Genomic DNA, 21,288 nt, shown 5'->3' with positions numbered 1-21,288 from the left:
TGAGCCTACGACAGACCCAAAACCTGCTGACCTTCAGGAGGATACTCAAGACCTGGCTGTTCGATCAGTAGCGCGCCCCCCCCCCAGCGCCTTGAGACCCTCGCGGGTATGTAGTGCGCTTTCCAAATGATTCATTGATTGATTGATACAAAAAGCTGATAAACAACATGGCGGACCCTCTCCACGCTTTTTGGGTAATTTGTGAAGGGGATGGCCTTGAAATGGACGATGAGGATTGGCACTGTCCTCCCCCAGGGAAGTGCCCATTTTGGCAGGACTACGGCTTGTCCCACTCAAAATCTTACACAGGGTATACATTACTGGACCTTGCATCGTTTGAATGGAAAGGGCAGAAGGGGGTGAATGTCGTAGACAATGTGGTCACGAGGGAACGTTTATGCATATCCTATGGTAATGTGACCACATTCAGAGATAATGGCAGCAAATACATACAGTTCTTGGTGAAGTGTTGGGTCTGGCCATCCGCCTAGAAGCGAAAAGGTGCTTACTGAATGTGTGGGAAACCCACTGACCTGAGCAGGATGGGTAGGACCATGGTAACACTGGGCATCATGGTAGCAAAAAAAAATATTGCTCAGCTCTGGGGAGCCACAACCCCATCAACAATAACAGAATGGAAGAAACAAATGGACTGGTGTATGTTCTGGGAGAAAACTGTATACACAGCGAGCGAATGCCATAGGAAGTGGTCCCAAATCTGGGGGGCATGAAACACATACCAAGGGGAGATTTGTAGTCCCCCATGTAGCCCCATCTCTGACGACGTGTCCTCACCATAAAGAATGTATCCAGTGATGTATCATTGCTAAATCCCTGTAGTCACAGTGCCTGAAAAAATGTTGTTTAATGACTTCCTCCTGCTTCTGATCTATCTACCTGATTCATGTAACTTATGTCGATTCATGTTGTTTAATAAAAAGAATTATTTAAAAAAAAAGTTATAACTCAACTTCCACAAAATGGATTTTGTTGTTTTGGGCTTGTTTTGTTCATAGAAATATAAGTAGTGTTTCTAAACTGGTGTGGAGTCTTTTTGTGATGTTTTCACTGTGTTACTGTTTAAAGTGTTGCACAAATATTTTACACGTTGCCTCTTAAATTAAGGTTGCCTGCCCTGTGCCAAGCTACCAGTAAGCACAGGTTAATTTAGGATGTGTATCTGACTTAGCCTGATTAGGATATGGTTCCTTATTGCACAGGGTGCATACCTCTGCCAACCAGAAACCCGATTTCTAACACTAACCATAACCAATGCAAAGCTAATATATAAATATAAATAAAGCATTCAAACTTTTGAGCTGTCAGCCAGCCTGAACGTAATAGGTTCTATTAGCCTGGAAGGGGATGTTTATTGCATTTGGTCTGTACATACAGGTACAAACAAAAATCGCAATAAAAATCGCAATAAAAATACCATAAACAATTAACATTTTGCTTGTTATTTTAGAAACTTACATTTTTAAACCACACATGGTAAAAACTCTCAAAGTGTATTGAAATGTTTGAGATATTGTCTGAACTAATGATTTGTTCATCTACCATTTTTTGGTCGAGCATTCGAGACCTCTTGTATATACTTTAGTATATACTTATATACTTTAGTATATACTTTTATGTGTGTGTAATTTGTGGGCCCTGGAGATCAGCCCTAGGACTTTTCTGCTTCCGCTTAGGGACTTTTTTCTGTTCAACTGCCTCTATTTAACTGTCTTGATGAAAAACGACCAGCAGAGGTCCGTATAATACCAGAATTGCTTTCTGCTGAGGGACTTTCCTTTTTTGATATTTCTGGCAAAAGCCTCTTTTTAACTTTCTTGATAGAAAACAACCAGCAGAGGTCAGTAAAATACCAGAATTAGTTTAGCATTTTCTAGATTCCTGTTAATAGAAATTGTTTTTCGCAAGCACCCGTAGACAATATATATATTTTTTCAAATCTTGTCATTCCAGTGATATGACCGCTGAAGGCCATGATTTTATATTAAAAACAGAGCTTTGGACTATACCATTTCCCACTGAAAGGCAATATTTCTCTCCATATGTTCCCATACCAGGTGTGTCACGCAGTTTGGTGCTTACTTTCCATCAGTGTTAAAGAACAGTAGACGTTTCAGCACCCAGGCTAATGTGCTGCATAGCTAAATAAATATAAGGTCCCAAAGGAGAGACCGATTGCATTGCAAATGCTTGTTATACTACTGCAAGCTAATGAACATTAGTAATTCTAAGATGTTTTGATTTGCTGTTTACATTTTAACTGTAGGTATTTGGGAGTCGACTTTTACGCTTGAGAAGATTTATCTTTAAAAATAATTAACGATTGATGGCTGGGGCAAGACAAACGAAGACCACACCTACCAGGTGTGGTCAATGGTTAGAGCTCAAAAATTCCACGGACCTGATAATTCTCGCCTCAGTGCCTATTCCAATCATGGAGTCCCTCTCTGCAACTCTGGGCAATAGCTTGCTTAATCTCCACTACGGCCCCCACAACGCTAAGGATGTCTGGCCTCCACCTTGGGGGTGCCCAGGAGTGGACGCCTCACAGGGAAAGCCAGGATGGGTTCCACAGCGGTATTCGTACAAGCGCCTTGAGACCCTTGCGGGTGAGTAGTGTGCTATACAAGTATCAATTTACATTTTTTTTACATTTTACCACTATCCCCTAATTATCAAAGCCATAAAAGTAAACAACAACAAATGAAACAGGTGCACGAGTATGAAGGATCAGCCACCATAAACTCTCTGTCAAGGATAAAGTATTGACTACAGTTGAAATATTTCTTAGCACTCTTGATGCATACACACGTTTAATATGCATTTATGAACACATGGTGAGGATCAATGTCCAACCTTCATTATTAGAAGGCTAGGAACATTTAAGAGTTCTTAGCAAACAATGTAGTAGTACTAGAATTTTCAATATGCTTCATGTATACTCAAAGGCCTTTTTAGCATGCCAAGAACACACTGTTCAGCATCCTGCGGGAGCCCATTAATCCAGGGGCCCGAACTATTTGCCACCTGGCTGTATCTGGAGCATCAAGATCACCTGTGAGGTATTCCTTTTTACAACATAAAACCTATGAGGTATTGCTATACCAAAAAAGGCCTGTAAATATACATAAAGCATATTTAACATTCTAATAGCACTACATTGTTTGCTTAGAACTCTTAAGCCCTGAAGTGGTCCCAAGAGGACAAGAAAAGTTGGTTTTCCATTTTGGATATCCCTTTTTGCCTACAAAGGAATGGATTTTGTTTTTATAAGAAGAATAAAATAATAAATTATTGGTTATAGACACCATCCAGGACCATCTATTGCTTTCTTCTAAGGACAATCCCGGATTGACATTGATCCTCACCATGTGGTCATATCATAAATGCATTTTAAACACTGGTATGCATCCAGAGTGCTGAGTTATATTTATTTCTTCTTTTCTTTAAAAATAGCTGTTCTCATTCCTACCTCAGTATTCAGTGTGGGACACAAAGGTCATATAATTACACATGTTCTCACTTTAATTTTCCAGTGCTTACCTTTCCACAACCTCTTATGACGTATCCCATTCCATTGGCATTGGTATTAGAATGAGGTGTAACAATCGCAGAAGAATTTAATCGAAGAACTTGAAGACCTAGCGTGTTGGGGTGCTGTGAAGGAAAAGAAAACAAGGGAATGTAAATGTACAGCGCTGAGGTGTGCATGCTATTAGGGAAAAAGAAGAAAATTAATGAGCTATTGCAATATATGCTGTGAATATGTGTTATTCTTTCTGAAATATGTGTGGAACGTTTATGTTCTGCGATTAAGTTAATACCACACCGAGCAGCTAAAGATCAGCTGCTTTTAAATCGGAGACACATTGAATAAAGATAAGTACTTTGAATGACATCATTTGGAGACTATTTTGGATGAACTTTATAATTGAAAATAATTGCTTTGTGATCTATATTATTATAATTACTGACTCTATTTGTGATATCAGCACACACAGGTTCTAGAAGTTGTCAGTTGGCCTAGGCAGCATATCTTCAGGAGTGCCAGACAGACCCTAGCGCCAGTGTCAATGCAAGGACATCAATCAGCTGTCTGCGCACAGAGCAGATCTTCACACTGGTTGTGAGAAACCTGCAACCGCACGCGCTCGAAACGCAAAGTAAGTGTGGAGCCCATCTTTAATTGGGAACGAATTAGCATATCCACTGTAAGTGGGACCTTAAAAAAAAGAAAATGTGTCACTGTGATATACACACCGGGCCTTATTTATGAAGATCTTGCGCCGCTGGTGCGTCACTTTTAAAATGGGAAAAAGTAATGTACCAATGGCGTTAAGGCCTTCATAAATGAGGCCCACCATGTTTACGCCTCAAAGCGATAGTGAAGTAATGAAGCGTATAATAGCACCTACAACTTGTTTTTACAGACTCCAGGTGAATAGGTACAGGGGAAAGAATATTTTGAAGATTACTTAGAAGTTATTGTAGGTGAACATTCACACAGATAAACGTAAACTTTCAATTTTAAAACATTGTTTAGTAGGAAAAAAATGTTTTTCCTACTAAACAATGTACAAAAATATGTATATATGACTCCATATTCACGGTAATAAATGAAAATCATCCTTAAGTTGAGTTGTTTACCACAAAAGGATGCAGAACAGCAACACCTAGAATTACAGCATGACAGTACAACTTCAAGAGTTTAATTTTCGTGTAGAATATATTGCAGGAATCAGAAACATTCTAGCAGATTGTTTGTCACATTTACCTATTAAAGACGCGGATGAACAGTTGGTAGTTTGAGAATATCTAAGACAAATGACTAGATATGGCTCATGAAGGACTTCCTGGAATGAATAGTGTGAGACAGTGCGTAGTTGAGGTAGGTGAGACCCTTCTCTTGCAACAACCACAATCCTCATGAGGGTGAATCACAAAAGTCACTAAATTCCACTAAATTATCCTGTGCTTAACCCTCAGGTAGCTTGGCACAAAAGCATCAGGCTGAACTTAAAGGCAATGTGTTGAGTATTTATGCAGCACACAAGAAGTAATAAAGTGAAAACACAACACAAGAAAAATCCCTCTCCAATTTAGACTAATAGAGTACAATTTAACACACTACATAACACCAAAATGAGAACAATCCAATCAGGAGAACTGGAGTTATGAATTTTGAAAGTTTAAAATGAAAACAGCTCCAAAAACCAGAAAGCGCCAACTTGGGTTATTTGGTCATTCTGGACTGGCACAAAGTTGTGGCTGACCACGATGGAACGTGGGTTAGGTACAGGTACCAGGTTAGTCTCACTGAGAATAGTACCTTATGTACTTGATGCAGGGCGTTGCGTCGGGCTGCGTCGGTTCCGATAAGGTACTGCAGGAGCTTTGATGCATGGTCCTGCGTTGAGTTGCGCCGCGCTGAGTCAATTACATTGAGGACTGCAAAGGCAGTGATGTGAGATTCTGCATTGAGTTGCATCGCCCTCTGCAGGTTCTTTCGAGGAGCGTCGAGATCCTGTGAAGCAAGGTTCTGCATTGTGCTGCTTCAAGTTGCAATGCGCTGCATACGGTCTGGGGAAGCCCACAGTTGGGCCAGGAGGAGTACATACCAAGGCAAGCAAATGAGTCAGGACCTGACAGGCACCTCTTGGGGTTCAGGACTCACTCCAGCAGAGGCCAGCAGCAGGGCACAGGCAGGTCCATTTGAGTCTAGGCAGCGGGCGGATGCAGGACAGTTCTCTGGAACGTATGTTCCTGTAGTTCAGAACAAGAGGCCAGTCAGATAGCCTATGGAGTCACTCTGGTGGTTCTGGGCTGAAGGAGAACGTCCAGTGTTCTATTCTCAGGAAACAGGGCAGAAGGTAAGTCATAATTGCATTTGGGCAGTCCTTCCAGGAGCAGGGCAGCACAGAGGTTCTTCTGGTAAGTCTTGCGCAGGGCCAGAAGTGATTTAAAGAGTTGGTATGAGGGTCCAATATTTATTCCTGGTGCCAACTTTGAATTGGGAGAAACTTCTAGGCTTTCTCCCACATCTGGTTCTGGAGTTTTCTTCCTTCCCCTACCCTGGCACCCTGGGATGACAATAGACTATTGCAAAGTCCTTAGTAAGGGTGCTCATTGCAAGTGAGCTAGCTGACAGCCATCAGCTTAGGATGGCCCATCTTGCCAACACCCAATCCCCCTTTGTGAAACAGTCTGGAAAACACAAAGGCCAACTGCCAACTACGCACAGTCATGCGACCCAGGATAAAGACTGCAGCCACCAAATGGATTGGACAAGAAAATGTAAACTTTCGAAAAGTAGCTTTCTCAGAATTGTGCCTCAAAATCCGACTTCACCGTTAAAAAAGGGGTTTAAATTACAATTCATTTGAGACCAAACTAGACATTCTTACCTGCCCCCAATCAAATGTTATCACTTATAAAATGTAATAAGGTAATAAAGTGTTATACTATGGAAGAGGTAGGCCTGTCAGTACTGAAAAACTAATTGAAGGGATTTTATTACTACCATGATATGTAAAACTTGAAATTACATGTCCAACTTTTTAAATACACTGCACCCAGATTAACGGGCTGTTTAGGGCCTACCCGTGGGGTTACTTATATGCATTAAAAAGGAAGATTTAGGCCTGGGAGTTTTCTTTTTAGCCAGGTCAAAATGACAGTTTAAAACTGAACACAGGCTGCAACGGCTGGCCTGAGGCATGTTTTAAAAAGCTGCTTTAGCGCTTTATTGGGTGGCACAATTAGTTCTACAGGCCCACTAATGGAATTTAGTTTACATGCCCTGGGTACATGTTGTATCACTTGACTAGGGTCGTCAAAGTAAATGATATGTGCCAATTGGGTGTAAGCCATGTTTACCATGTTTAAAGGAGAGAACACAACCATTTTAACAGATTAGCTGTGATAAAGGGCACAGAGTCCTAAAGCCAACAAAAACAAATTAAGCAAAATAAAAAGGTAAACACAAAGTATGAGCCTGCAAAGCGGGCCTGGTCCAAAAAGTAGTATCAAATAGAAAGGTGAGAAGTGGGTTCTGATGGCCTAGTGAAGGCAGAAACTCTGGGGACAAGGAAAGATCAATCAATCAATCAATCAATCAAGATATTTGTATAGCGCGCTACTCACCCGGAGGGTCTCAAGGCGCTTGGGGGAGGGGGGTCCGCTATTGCTCGAACAGCCAGGTCTTGAGTTGCTTCCTGAAGGAGAGGTGGTCTTGGGTCAGACGGAGGTGGATGGGGAGGGAGTTCCAAGTCTTGGCTGCCAGGTAGGAGAAGGATCTTTCTCCCATGGTGGCTCTTCGGATGCGTGGAACGGCGGCGAGGGCGTGGCTGGTTGATCGAAGCTGGCGGGTGGGAGTGTAGAAGGTCAGGCGGTTGTTGAGGTACCTGGGGCCCAGGTCGTGGAGCGTCTTGTGTGCGTGGGTGAGGAGTCGGATTGTGATTCTCTTGGTGACGGGGAGCCAGTGCAGGTCTCTCAGGTGTCCGGAGATGTGGCTGTGTCGGGGGATGTCCAGGATGAGTCGTCCGGAGGCGTTCTGGATGCGTTGGAGTCTTTTCTGTAGTTTGGCTGTGGTTCCGGTGTAGAGGGTGTTTCCGTAGTCCAGTCGGCTGGTGACGAGTGCCAGGGTGACCTTCCTGGTTTCGGAGGGGATCCATCTGAAGATCTCATGGAGCATGCGCAGGATGTTGAAACATGATGATGAGACGGCGTTGACTTGTCTAGTCATCGAGAGGGAGGAGTCCAGGCTGAAGCCCAGGTTGCGTGCGTGGTCCGTTGGTTTGGGTGCGCTGCCCAGGGCAGGGGGCCACCAGGAGTCATCCTAGGCAGAGGGTGATGATCCAAGGATGAGGACTTCCGTCTTGTCTGAGTTCAGTTTCAGGCGGCTGTTTCTCATCCACTCGGCTATGTCTTTCATCCCTTCGTGTAGGTTGGTTCTGGCGGTGGCTGGGTCGTTGGTGAGGGAGAGGATCAGTTGGGTGTCGTCGGCGTAGGAGATGATGTTGAGGTTGTGTTGGCGTGCGATGGCTGCGAGGGGGATCATGTAGACGTTGAAGAGGGTGGGGCTGAGCGATGATCCTTGTGGTACGCCGCAGGTGACTTTGGTGGCCTCGGATCTGAACGGGGGAGGCGGACTCTCTGGGTTCTTCTGGCGAGGAATGAGATGATCCACTCTAGTGCCTTCTCTTGGATTCCGATGTTGCTGAGGCGCTGCACTAGGGTGCGGTGGCAGACAGTGTCGAACGCTGCGGAGAGGTCTAGGAGGATGAGGGCCGCTGTTTCCCTGTTGTCGAGCAGGGTTCGGATGTCATCAGTGGCTGCGATGAGGGCGGTCTCGGTGCTGTGGTTGGCTCGGAAGCCGGACTGTGATTGGTCAAGGGATCCATTTGTCTCGAGGAAGGCGGCAAACTGTCTGTTGACGGTCTTCTCGATGACTTTGGCAGGAAAAGGGAGGAGCGAGATGGGGCAGTAGTTCTTGAGGTCGGTGGGGTCTGCTGATGGTTTCTTCAGGAGGGCGCTGAGTTCGGCATGCTTCCAGCTCTCTGGGAAGGTGGCGGTGTTGAAGGAGCAGTTGAAGATGTCCCGGAGTTGGGGTGCGATGGCGGAGTCGGCTTTGTTGAAGACGTGGTGGGGGCATGGGTCGGTTGGTGATCCGGAGTGGATGGTGTCCATCGTGAAGATGGTGTCTTCGGTGCTGACCGGGGTCCAGGCGCGGAGGGTGGTGGTGGGGGGGCGTCGGTTCGGTGGTTGGGTGCGTGGTCTGTGCGTCGTAGCTGTTGGGTATGTTGGCGATCTTGCTGTGGAAGAACAAGGCGAGTGAGTCGCAGAGGTCTTGTGAGGGAGTGATGTCGTTGTTTCCGGCGCTGGGGTTGGAGAGCTCTTTGACGATGTTGAAGAGTTCCTTGCTGTTGTGTGCGTTGTTGTCTAGTCGTTCCTTGAATGCTGTCTTCTTGGTGGTGTGAATCAGCTGGTGGTGTTTGCGGGAGGCGTGCTTGAGGGCGGTCATGTTGTCTGTAGTCGGGTGTTTTCGCCAGGCTTTCTCGAGGGTACGGCAGTTCTTCTTGGAGTTCTTGAGATCGTCGTTGAACCAGGAGGCTTTTTTGCTGCCGGGCCTGCTGGGATGGTTTTTCAGAGGTGCGAGGTCGTCAGCGCAGTTGGTGATCCACTGTGTGAGGCTGTTGGCTGCTTGGTTGGGGTCCGTAGAGCTGGCGGGAGGGTTCTGGCTCAGGGATGTGGTGAGCTGGTCGGTGGTGATCTTTTTCCAGCTCCTGCGGGGAACCTGTTGCGGATGGTGGTGAGTCCTGGTCCTTCTGAAGCTGAAGTGGACGCAACTGTGGTCTGTCCAGTGGAGTCCGGTGGAGTGGCTGAAGGAGATGTACTTGCTGGAGGAGAAGACTGGGTCAAGCGTGTGTCCGGCGTAGTGGGTGGGGGTGTTCACCAGTTGCTTGAGTCCGAGGTTGGCGAGGTTGTCTAGCAGGGTGGTGGTGTTGCTGTCATTGTTGTTCTCCAGGTTGAAGTTGAGGTCCCCTAGGAGGATGTAGTCAGCGGAGGAGAGGGCGTGTGGGCTGATGAAGTCTGCGATGTCTTCGCTGAATTGTGTGCGGGGTCCTGGGGGTCTGTAGATGAGGGTACCTCTGAGTGTGGTCCTGGGGTCGGTGTGTATCTGGAAGTGAAGATGTTCGGCGGCTGTGAGGGTGTCGTCGGAGTTGGTCGTGATGCGGATGGTGTTCTTGTGGACGATGGCGATGCCTCCTCCTGTCTGGTTGATGCGGTCCCTCGGGTGATCTTGTATCCGTTCGGGATGGCGATGGCGATGTCGGGCGCTGAAGAGGCGTTCATCCATGTTTCCGTGAGGAAGGCAACGTCTGGAGAAGTGGTGTCGAGCAGGTTCCAGAGTTCCACGGCGTGTCTGTGGATGGAGCGGGTGTTGAGCAGGATGCACTTGAGGTGGTTGCTGCTGGTGCTCGGCTTGGCGGGTGCGGTACAGGTTCGGATGCATGAGAATTAGCAGGATTGGCAGGTGAAGAGTCCGTGGGTGCGTCTTGGGGTGGCTCGGTAGCAGCCGGGGATCCGGCCGGTGTTGAGTGCGTTGAGGGTGGCGGCGTCGTAAGTCTGGCAGGTGGGCTGGCATCTGCGGGGGCCAGGGGTTCTGGCGCTGGGCGAGGTCCAGGCACGGATGGGCGTAGAGGGGCTTGCCTTTGGCGCGCCTACGGCGCACCATCGGCACGCCCGCTGCACGTGATCGCTGCCCGTACATCTGGACTCTGCCATAAGTGGAGAGTCGGGGGGCGGAGCGAGGGAGGAGCAGCTGGGAGGCAGGAGCGGGGTGGCGAGTGGGGAGGGGAGCGGTGAACAGAAGGAAACGGGGGTGGGGCCACGGGGGAGCAGCGGCAGGGAGCGGGGAGCGGGGTGGAACAGCGGGAGAAAACGGCGGTAGAAGCACAAAAAGAATCAGGGGCACAACAGTGGAAGCAACGAAAACGAAATCAGGGGCACAACAGTGGACGCGAAATACAAATACAAATACTGGCACAACAGTGAAGCAAATACAATTACTGGCAGCGGAGACCGGGCACACTCGGGATGGGCCACGCGGCGGGTGGAGTGACCGGCTCTGACGAGGTCAGGTCGATCATGCACTCATTTTGAGTTAAGTGGTAAATCGTTGAAAGGTAGTTGACCATCCCAAAATACCACCATTCAGATCAAGTAGAGCATGGGAAAGAGTCTTATTAGATATTTATTTTATTTTTATTTAATTTTTTTAATTTGTAAGGCGCAACAGCTACCCAAAAAGGGTTTCCCGGCGCCGAGACACAGCAAAATGAGGGCAAGGAATTACTGGCTATTCTAGTTATTGTTCGAATAGCCAAGTCTTTACGTGCCTTCTAAACCTAGCATGGCTAGATATTGTAGATATTGATGGACCAATGCGCATAACGGAATGTAAGAAATACTTTTTCTTTTTAATAGATCAGATGTCTCAGTGGCAAGAAGTTAAGAATGCAAATCAAGTGGCATCTAAGATTGTCATTAATTTCAAGGTAGAAGTTCTCAAAAGAGAGGATTTTCCAAACAGTATTGTAACCAAAATGGAGAACGATTGATGTCTTCTGAGAATATGACATTTCTTCCTAGTCATGGCACAGAACACATCCATGCTTCAGTATGTTATCCACAAAGTAATGGGATTGTGGTGAGATGGATCAGTATATTGGTTGAGGTCATTCAATTATCTAGTGCCAATGGTAAAGATTGAAGATTAAACTGAGAAAGAGTATGTTACACAAATCCTAGTGTGCCTGGAGACAAAGCCCTATTTAAGAAGATGAGGGGAAGAGTTGCAGTATGTGCTATGAAACAAATGTGGACGGTGAACATTGTAGAAGGTAAGGTACAAGATAGTGCCAAACCAAAGTTGAGAGAAAACAAACATTTTCTAGAAACGCATAGTGTAGGTCGCTTTGCAACAAACCCTAAAAACACAAAATCCGTAGAACTCTGCGTAGGTGATTGGGTTAAAGTTAAGTAAGACAGATTTGTAAATTCTGGCACATCCAAGCTTTCAGATCCCATGAGAGTAGCTGGGGTGGGAAGTCAGGTGGTCTTGTTAGCAGGTGGCAGTGGATAGAACATGTGCAAAGTGGTAAAAATACATAGCTACATTTAGAGAAGTTTCAGACAAACCTAATGGAGTTACAGGGTTTTTAAAATCTTCAAGGACAAAATATTCATCCAAAGCGCTATATGGACCAGGAACAACCTGAGCATTAAAGATCAGGTGCAGGTGTGTCTGATGTCCTTCACAATTGTGTAATGAATTTAAATTGCATTTGAATTGTCCAGAATCCATATATAAACAAATATTCATCATTGCATCAATGTTGTCATTAAGTAGCCTGATACCAAATGTACAAATTCTAGGCCAATATTATCATAGGTTTACATAGTATGTATTATGTCTTTAAAGGTTTAACAGTATACTAGAAGATTGTTGTTAGGTATAATGTTTCGTCTGGTTTTCGTGTTTCAGCAATTATTTACCTTTTCCTAAAATGGGTACCTACGTTTTCAGCGCAGGCTGCTTCAAAATGCCCTCAATTATCAAAGGTCTCACTCTTTTCAAGATTCCATAAGTAAGATGTGAATAGGGAAAAGCTTAGGTGGCCTATGTGACAACGACATAGTGCTTCAGTGTCCATGATCTATGATATATGGACTGTGTGGTGAGTTGTGAAGTGATCTGGTGTTTGACCTGACAGCCTTAGGTGTCTTCCCCCCAAACCTTTTGCCTTTCTCCTCTATTGTGTTTACTGATCTCTTTTTTGCTGGTCTCTAGACTCTGTGCACTTTACCACTGCTAACCAGTGCTAAAGTGCATGTGCTCAGTCCTTAAAACATTGGCTGGTCCCCAAATGGCATATTTAATTTATTCTCAGTTCCTACTGAAGCAGCACTACATTTGCCCAGGGCCTTTAAAGTAAATGCTACTCTTGGCCCTGCAGCATCAATTGTGCCACTACTTAGTAGCCCCTTACAGCCTTTCTGGGCGGGTTTAAACTGCTAGGTTCCTAGTGAAGTGGCACTACATGTGCCCAGGGCCAGTACATTAAATACTAATGGTGGGCGTGCAGCACTGATTGGGACACCCACTTAAGCAGCCCTTTGTAGCCTTTCTAGACAGGTTCTATCTACCAGGTTTTAACTGCCATGTCGAACTGGCAAAATAAACCTTTTGCCAGGCCCAAACCTTCCTTTTTTATACATATGTCACCTTTAGGGTTTTCCCTGGACAACTCAGGGGCAGGGTGAAGTGTGCTTAAAAGATAGGACATGTCCTGGTAGTGAAAAACTGTTAAATTCGTTTTTCACTGCAGCAAGGCCTACCTCTCCCATTGACTAACATTGGAGTGACCTTATTACATTTAATAAGCTGTAATTTCCAAATGGGACCAGTTACCTAGTTCATGTTTTGTTTCTTTGGAATTGTAATGAAAAATCTTAACTTCTATTGACGTCAGATTTTAAATTACAATTTTGAAAATGACACATTTTCCTGTCTTAGCGATTTAATGCCTTTAGCTTGTACATGGTTCACTTGACTGGATGTAGCTGATAGTTGAGTTTGTGTATTCCTCCTGGACAGCCACACACAATAGGGAGTTTGGGTGTGCTTGGATGGACCACCGCTCGCAGGATTAGAGGGAGGGGCTGGGCAGCCCCACTTACACTTGAATAGGCTGTGTCCTGCCTCCACACAAAGGGCTGTAGTTAGCCTGGAGACATGATAGTAGAAACAGGATGCCTGGAGACTTCCAAGGGAAACCTCTAGGAGCTTCGACCCCACTTCAAATGCCCATTTTGGTATAAATATGGGATCTCAAACACCAACTCTTCACTTCTGGACCCGTGGAAGCTCTGCCAGAAAGAAGGACGTTTAGCTGCTGAAGGACTGCCATTCTGCCAGACTGCTGCCTTGCTGTGATGCTGCCTTTCTGTGATGCTGCCTTACTATGCTGACCAGCTGTCCTTTTACCTGGGCGAGAAGGACTAGACCTGCATCCCTTGAACCGAGTCCACCTGAGTGACTCCAACAGCAAGTTGGCTGGCCTCCTGACTTCAGTTTCAGGGACAGAAGGTTCATAAAACCTTGAATCCAGCACTTGGACTCTGCCATCTGTGAGTCTACCCTGCTCGGGGGCGCCACCCCAGTCCTGGACCCTTGTAAGTACTCGCAGCCTTGTCGATGACGACGGACTCTACATCAGAGCCTCCCAGCTCCTGCTTGAATGCCTTGTCGACTGCAGACTATTCATCGCAAGCCATCATCCACTAGATCTTCAACACATGAAGACCTTGCACCATAGCCTTTCCGCAGCCCGGAACTGACACATCGCTTCAGCTGTGTGCCGCATCTTTGACCTGATCTGCACCAATGCACAGCAAAACAGGATTTAAGGTGCTCTGTTCTGCTGACCTAACTGGGTCCCTCTCTCTGGCTCATGCTCTATTGTGGTTGGCCTGAATTTGTGACTTTCTCCCGTTCGAGCATAACCAGATCGTCACAGTTGGCGTTTTGCGCCTTTTGGCGCATTTTCACTAATATCTTTAAGACTGAATAGCTTCGGTTTTACTAATCGGATTCTTTTCGTTTTGTACTTTTTTTTATTAATTAAAAACAACTCTATTTGTCTAAATTTGTTGTGGGTCTCTTTTGTGGTGTTTTGTCACTGTGTTACTGTTTGAATTGTTGCATAAATGCTTCACACATTGTGTCTGAGTTAAGTCTGACTGCTCTGTGCCAAGTTACCTGAGGGCTGAGCAGAGGTTAATTTGGGGTTTGCTTGTGACTTCTCCTTGAAAAGAATTTGGTTGCTGCTTTTAATGGGTTCTACCCTCCTCAACCAGTAACACAATTTCTTACATCTGGGAAACTGCAGTTTGGTAGGATGTGTTTATTATGCTGTTGAATACTGTGGAGTTTTGTAGAATGCTACATAGTGATGCGGTTTAGGCATAAGAGCAATTGAATGTTAAATGTTTTAATATGTATGGTATAAGTTCTAAGGATGTAATATTATTTTATTTTACATTGTTTAATATTTTTTAGAGTTTGCCATTTTCAATAGAACCTTGATGCTGTTCCATTTTAAAAGATGATGGACTGGCCTAGGTTGAGGGTGAATTTTTGGGATTTATGTCTCAAAAGCCTCACTCTAATTGGGAGACTGTCTATGAGTTGATTCCCTTACTTTGGTTTGTGTCGCATGGTGTTAAGTGGTATGGCATTTAGGTGTATGGTCTTCTGTTGAGTTTTGTTTTACTTAGAGTGCTGTTGGATGGTTCTGTATAGGTAAGGTGTACTGTATTCAGAGGTAGTTGTATGTGGTTTCCAATGCTTTGAAGCAGTGTTAGGTAGGATGATATATTAGAGTGTTCTGCTGTATACTTTACTATTTGTGGAATAAAACAGTGCAGCGTGGATGAAGGGATAGTGTTAGATTGAAAAGAGTGATCATATGTTGATCAATGTGAAGGAGGGTTATATGGTACTGGACGTACGAAGTCGAATGGTATGGTACAATATTCTATGGTGAGATGCTGTGTGATTGCTGTAGAATAGTGTGATATTGTTGGACTTGACCCTACTTGCAGGGTCATCCTGAACTTTTTCGCCTTTCCCCCTACCCTTTTTGCCCTATATGCATGATTGAATGCTGCGCAATGGGGTGCAGAGGTTTATTTTCACCAGTGAAGGAAATGTCACTTTTAAAATGGACACCATTGCTGTGTGCTTTGTGCCGCCTGACTGCGGTGGGTTGGCGGTCTAGTGTTCGAAGTGATAGGGTGCCCTACACCTCCCCCACAGTGACAGTTAGGACTGGAACTGCCAGGAGCCTTCTAGAAGGTTCTGGCCCTTTCTGGTAGGTGGGGAGGGGGCATATATAGGGGGCTGTGCCTCCATGTACTCAGACTGAACGTGGACTTGATTAAGAGGGGACACTCTGCCAGGAGGTACCGCTGCAAGGGCCTGTTTGCTGGCCCCTGAGCCCATCTGTACCCCTCTGTTGTCTACAGGGCCAGTGAGAGCCTTTGCTGGAGTGAAGACTGCTATGTCAGGAGGAGTGCAACTTTATGGGAGATGACTGCTTCTCGGAGCTGCTGTCCTGCACTGATGAGTGCCCACTGTCTGCTGATCTCTCTCAGCCTGGCCTGCCTGCTCTGCTGCCCTAGCACCTCATGAGCACTATACTTTGACTGCCTGTATTCCAAGGAGGTGAGGAGTGTGGGCACTACTTCCTTGTGTGGGACTCTGGATCCTCCCCAACTCCCTGTCGCCTGGGAGGCCCTACTTTCCTGATTGCCAGTGGAGGAGCTGATGCCTTCAGTGCGGTGCTATCATAGCAATATCTATCTATCCCCAAAGAGAGGAGGTGCCTGGATCCTGCAGCTGACATCTGGTGAGGGAACCCCCCTGCATGTTCCCCTAGCACCTTGTGGGTATTATATTTAAAGTGACCGGTCTTCCCTGCCTGCTACCTAGCACCTTGGGAGTGCGTCAGCTTTATCCTGAGGGGGGGCCCTACCTGCATTCCTGGGCCCCAGCACTTCGTGAGCGATATACCCAAGTTGCCCGATGAGGGGCTGATGCCTGCAGCGCTATACTTTAATTGTGCTGTGCGCTGTTCTTGTCCCTGGAGCTGTGGTGCCTTCTTGCGCATGGTAAACGCTGTACCGTACCCCCCCATGAAGAAGAAGGAGCACGGATCCTGTGGCGCTGTGCTGCCAGGGAGAGCTGTTTTATTTGAAAGTACGGTGGTTATCCACCTCGCTTTGTGTGTTATTGAAAACAGCGGGTATCCTACCCGCGGGTGGGCTGCCTCTGAACATTTTAAATAACAGCCGGAGCCCACCCCAAGTTTTGCCCCAGGAGGAGAATCTATATTCCCTGCAGGGCTCCTGTGTGCCAGGGGGAGCCCCGCATTCCAAGGAGGAACGGGTGCCCATCCGCGTTTTGCCGTGCTCTTGTTGTAACAAAACGGCGGGTGCCCACCCTGCTTTGCATACTTTAGTAGCGGGTGCCCACCCCGCGCTTCTGCATTGCCACAAATCACCGCCGCAGCCCGGGCCACGAGTAAGGAGAGGGCCGCCGCACTGCCTGCGGCTACCCGGAAGCTTAAGCCTGGTTGTGGGCGGGGCTAGCAAAGCTGTCCGGAGCCTCCGAGCTACCCATTTAAGTCCTGGTTCCCAGGAGGGGGCCCGGGTGAAGTCAGGAGAGGTGCTGCTGTGGTCAGGGCTCCCAGGAGCTGATGGGAGCCCCGTGAGCTGAGACCCCTGCCCGGAGGCCGAAGGAGAGGAGTCCCGTCGAGAGAAGTCTCCGGGAAGCTGGAGCAGAGACCGGAACAGCTTTCAAGTTCCCGGTGAGTGGGGCCCAGGTTTAGCTTGGTGGGGGTGGCGTCGGAGCTCTTTACCAGTGCTCGCCTCCCCCCTGTGCCGCTCTGAGGGCGCCGTAGTGCCTGTGCTAATTTGACAGCTGCCCCGTCTGACAGCAGGCAGCTGCAACGTTTTGGGGCATTCCCGAGTCCCGGTTGGTGACTCCAACTGGACCACCGGAACTTGGCCGTACCCAACTGCCCGCTGGACAGTAGGCAGATGCAATGAGTGGGCAATTGTGGTTTCAGAGTCCCAAAGGGGGGCTCCTTATGTGCAGTGGTGCCAAAGCCTAATCGTCCTTGTTGGGGTAGATCCCTATGTTTGTCCATGCCCATATGGGTGTGCCTAATGCTTTTACACTGATGGTGGTGACTCTGCGGGATGTATTTACACTGATGATATTGTTGTTTTTTTGCCTACTGAGATGGCACATGCTGATGTGTTTGGTACGACCGGGCTATGCTAATGACGTTGCCTTTAGGCTAATAATGTTTTCTTCCTAAGGCCTACATTGCTGGAGATCTGCATGACAGGGTCTTCAGCCTATACCTACTGCAAACGCCATTGTGCCCAACGCTAAAAGGAGTAGGCCTAATGTTATGCATAATGTTTTCCTACTTACGCTGATGCATTCATGCCCACAGGTTTATGCTTAATGATAAAGCTTTTATCTTCCTTGCAATGTTGATAAGGCTAGGCATACTGGGCGTATGTTAATGTTGTTGTTGTGATTGAGATGCCCCATGTGTTTATGCTAATGGGAGTGATGCCTAATGATAACGCATAATGTTCCTACACTGCGGATAATGCCCACTGCCGATGTCTGCCTTCATGCGCATAGGTTTTAGGCCCCAGTCTAATAGGGTTTGCGCATAGTGTGTTTATATGCCTGACCAGATGTTTTCATTTTAGGCTTCATGTGTATGCCCGATGCTGTTGGTGTTCTGCCTAAAGTTCATGCCAACAAGGATGCCTAATGCATATGATTATGCCTAGTGTGCATGTTTAATGCTTTCATGCCATGTTATGAGGCTTCATGTTTAGACTCACATGTTATGCCTAATGCTTTTATGCTAATGTTTTTAAAATACGAGCATGTACCTGCCAGAAGCTACTTGCTGTTATTCATCTAATGCTGATGGACTTTACATTTATTTTTTACACTTCATCCTCATGTGCTTATTGAAATGCCTCAAGTGGTACGTCTATGCTGGTAATGATTTTCTTCCCTGAAGGCCTGTACTGCTGGATTTATGCATACTGGACCTAGGATTCATGTATCATGCATTTATGCTCATGATGAAGCCTCATGTGACACTTTGTGTTTATGCCTAATGTTTATTGCCATGATTCTAAGGCTGATGATCTTGCCAGGAGCTACTGGCTGCTTTACGGTCATGACTGATGAGTACATGTATTCTTTCTTTGTACTTGTGCTGGTTCGGCAGCGGTCCAATTGGCCTTGCCCTGTAAATAGTCCCCCTGTAGACTGCTACCCGGTGCCAGTTGGCACAGTGTCACAACTGTGATTGCCTTATGACGTGTTCTGCAAAATACATATGCTGTTTTTTTCACCTAACCTGGTGTGGTCTCTTTTTGTAGTGTGCCTAGTGTGTCGCCTGTGAGTGTGCTGCACAGATGCTTTACACAATGTCTCCGAGTTTAGCCTACCCGCTTCGCACCTCACTACACCGTTTCTAACAGATATGGTGACTGATTTTGGGATGTGGGGTTTGGTGGTGTGATGTGGAGTTGAAATTTGCAATGCAGCATTGGCAGCGAGGCATGGTATAGCGGGGTTTGTTGGAGGGACGGATCAGGTATAATGTGAATGAGCTTTAGTAAGTTGGACTGTAAGTTGTATTGTGTTGTTTTGTAGAGTGGTATTTTTCAAAATGGTGCTGTATTGTATGCTATAGTTTGATGTGGAACATTTCTACAGTGTGGTAGAGTATGGTTTGGTGTTGGATCATCTGTGGTGCAGCAACAGGTATATTTCCTTATGGCTTTTAATAGGATGGCCTAGACGTATGTGCTATGATATGGCTAATGCGGTGTGTTGGAATGCCGAAACTGTACTAGGCTAATTTGATAGACCACTCGTATTTCAAAATCGTAATACAAATTTGGGTTCCCTGTAAAATAGGTGTCAGTTCTATAGTAAGCAATGTGAACAAGTATTTATGAAAAACATACATGTTGAGCCCTCAGATTTATTTTATAAGATCTGCTTACCGAGAGCAAAGATGCACTGAAGGTCGCAGTCCTATTTGCCAGGGTTTCCATGTTCAAGTAGCACCTTGCCCACTGTGCTAGACCGCCTTGGTATATAAGTAGTCTGGCACCTATGATAAGAGCCCCAATTGAGTTAATTTGAGCACACAAGAACGACAATTCAATGTATATTCTTCACTTTACAACCCCCTTATAAAAGAAACTGTACAAAATGATTTTTAGTTCTGTTGATTTTAGGGGTTTCAGTCAACTCTCTTCATCCTCTAGTATGCTGTCATTCACATTTTTGTTCTGCCCACCAGAGCATTCATCACAGGGTCAGGATACATCAGCCACTGGCTTACCTCTCTCTGAGTGATGGGATTTTCCTCTTGCACAATGTGCACTGACACACAGAAAGTCGCCCCCTTGTACAGTTCTACAAAAAGCTTTCACAAACATTGGCAAAGCCAAACGTTTGTAGTCAATGACAGACCTGTTGGCTTTGCCATTGCTTGTTTTTGATCTACTTAAGGAATACATATTTGCATTGTTAACATATTTTAAAAGCAAATGTACATAGCAGAAAATTCCTTGATTTAAATAACTGTTTTTGATGCCCCTCTTTTTCTCAGTATAACTGGTGATACTGTGAATGGACCTTTTTGTAGTAAACAGTTTCACTATTCCTTTAAGCAAGTCCTGTATTTTGGGATGTGTATATTGTAGTTTGAACTATTCTCATGTGCCAACTAAGGCAGAATAATGTTGACGTTCTTAAAATGGTTCTTTAAGGCACATTGTCTCCATTTATACCACTTGACTCAGCCTTCCATCTTTCAGAGGTTGCTACATGGAGTGATGGTATTGTCTGTTTTTATAACACTTAGAAAAGGATAGCAGTAGGGTTTGAACCATTATATAAAAATAGGTAATAATGTTAATAATAATATTTCAGAAATAGTAATATTACTTAAAATAAATGCATAGCCTGCCAGAAGTTGAGCATAGTGAAGCAGCCAAGGGGTACACCATGGCTAAGAATCAATCAATAATTCTAATCAAGAATTCATGTTTCTAATCCCTGGCTTCATTTCATGTACTCTTGTAGTAAGTGAAAGTGACAACCAGTGCTTAATTTGAGCTGATGGTTTCAGCACCTATTTGTCAAATCTTATCACATTCTGTCATATGGTGGTATTGTTTAACCTATTGAGATGAGTACAGCAGTTGTTACTAATTCAATATACATGACAAATTACTAATAACAGCTGTCCAAACCATTCCTAAAGCTTTGGGGCCTGAAGTAATATGAATTGTCACACTTGTAGAATTGTGATAGTAAGTACTAGTATTGGTAGTCTCATCGGCGGCGCTGGCAGGGGCAATGGGTGGTTCAAGCTGCACTGGCCTTCTAAAGAGGGCCCTGGCACATTTCTTTACAAATTAGGAACTGGTGACAACACCCGCCTGGTGTTTGTTCGCCTTTGAAAGGCTTGAGAGCCTGGGAGCGGATTTAGTTGTGAACCCATGCTCAAAATTCTGACTTCCTCCGGCCTAGCTGGAGTAGGTTTAATCTGGGCCTTTTAAAGAGTCTGTTCAGATTGCTAGCCATGATTGCTCTTCCACATCCTTCCTCCTGCATTGGATGTATTTGTTCAGCAGTAATAGTGCTCCTACCTTTCAAAGAAACATAAATTAAAACAAAATGGCGCACACTACTGCTTATGTGACTAATCCTGATTCTTACCCTTTTGTCATTTTTGTACTCCTTCAACAGCATATTTACCTGGCACAAGTTGCTGTATTGATTATGGTGCCGTCTTTGATTACCCCCTTTTTGGTGTATGGGTACACAGCATCCTGCCGTCTCTGTGGCTAAGCTGATTAGTCCTTGCCATATTTATAATTTGTGTGTGTATCTTTCACAAACCCTCAACCATCACAACTCTAGCTACCTCTCCCCATAATACGATATCCATACCTTGTTTGTCACCACGTATGGAATAAAAATACTTTCCATATGGGCTCAAAACAAAAACAACAACCTCCAACCATGCAAGGTGTAGCTTGCTATCAATCAATCAATCAATATTTGTATAACGC

General features: G+C 45.6%; 1 protein-coding gene across 1 annotated transcript in view; it reads right to left on the bottom strand.

Annotated features, from left to right (window-relative positions):
- LOC147726311 (uncharacterized) overlaps window positions 1-20,965 on the bottom strand; it is a 34,847-nt gene extending 13,882 nt beyond the window's left edge. Inside the window, exons 1-2 of the mRNA XM_086963451.1 lie at window positions 20,933-20,965; window positions 3,562-3,675 (exon numbers count right to left, since the gene is read on the bottom strand). Coding sequence (XP_086819577.1) covers window positions 3,562-3,675; window positions 20,933-20,965 — 147 coding nt within the window. The remainder of the gene's footprint in view (window positions 1-3,561; window positions 3,676-20,932) is intronic.
- Window positions 20,966-21,288: the final 323 nt, after the last annotated feature.

Source organism: Lissotriton vulgaris, chromosome 3_1 (assembly GCF_964263255.1).
Source record: "Lissotriton vulgaris chromosome 3_1, aLisVul1.2, whole genome shotgun sequence".
NCBI classification, from domain to species: domain Eukaryota; kingdom Metazoa; phylum Chordata; class Amphibia; order Caudata; family Salamandridae; genus Lissotriton; species Lissotriton vulgaris.
Note: the sequence above shows the minus strand (reverse complement) of the source record. Positions and strands in the feature narration are given on the sequence as shown.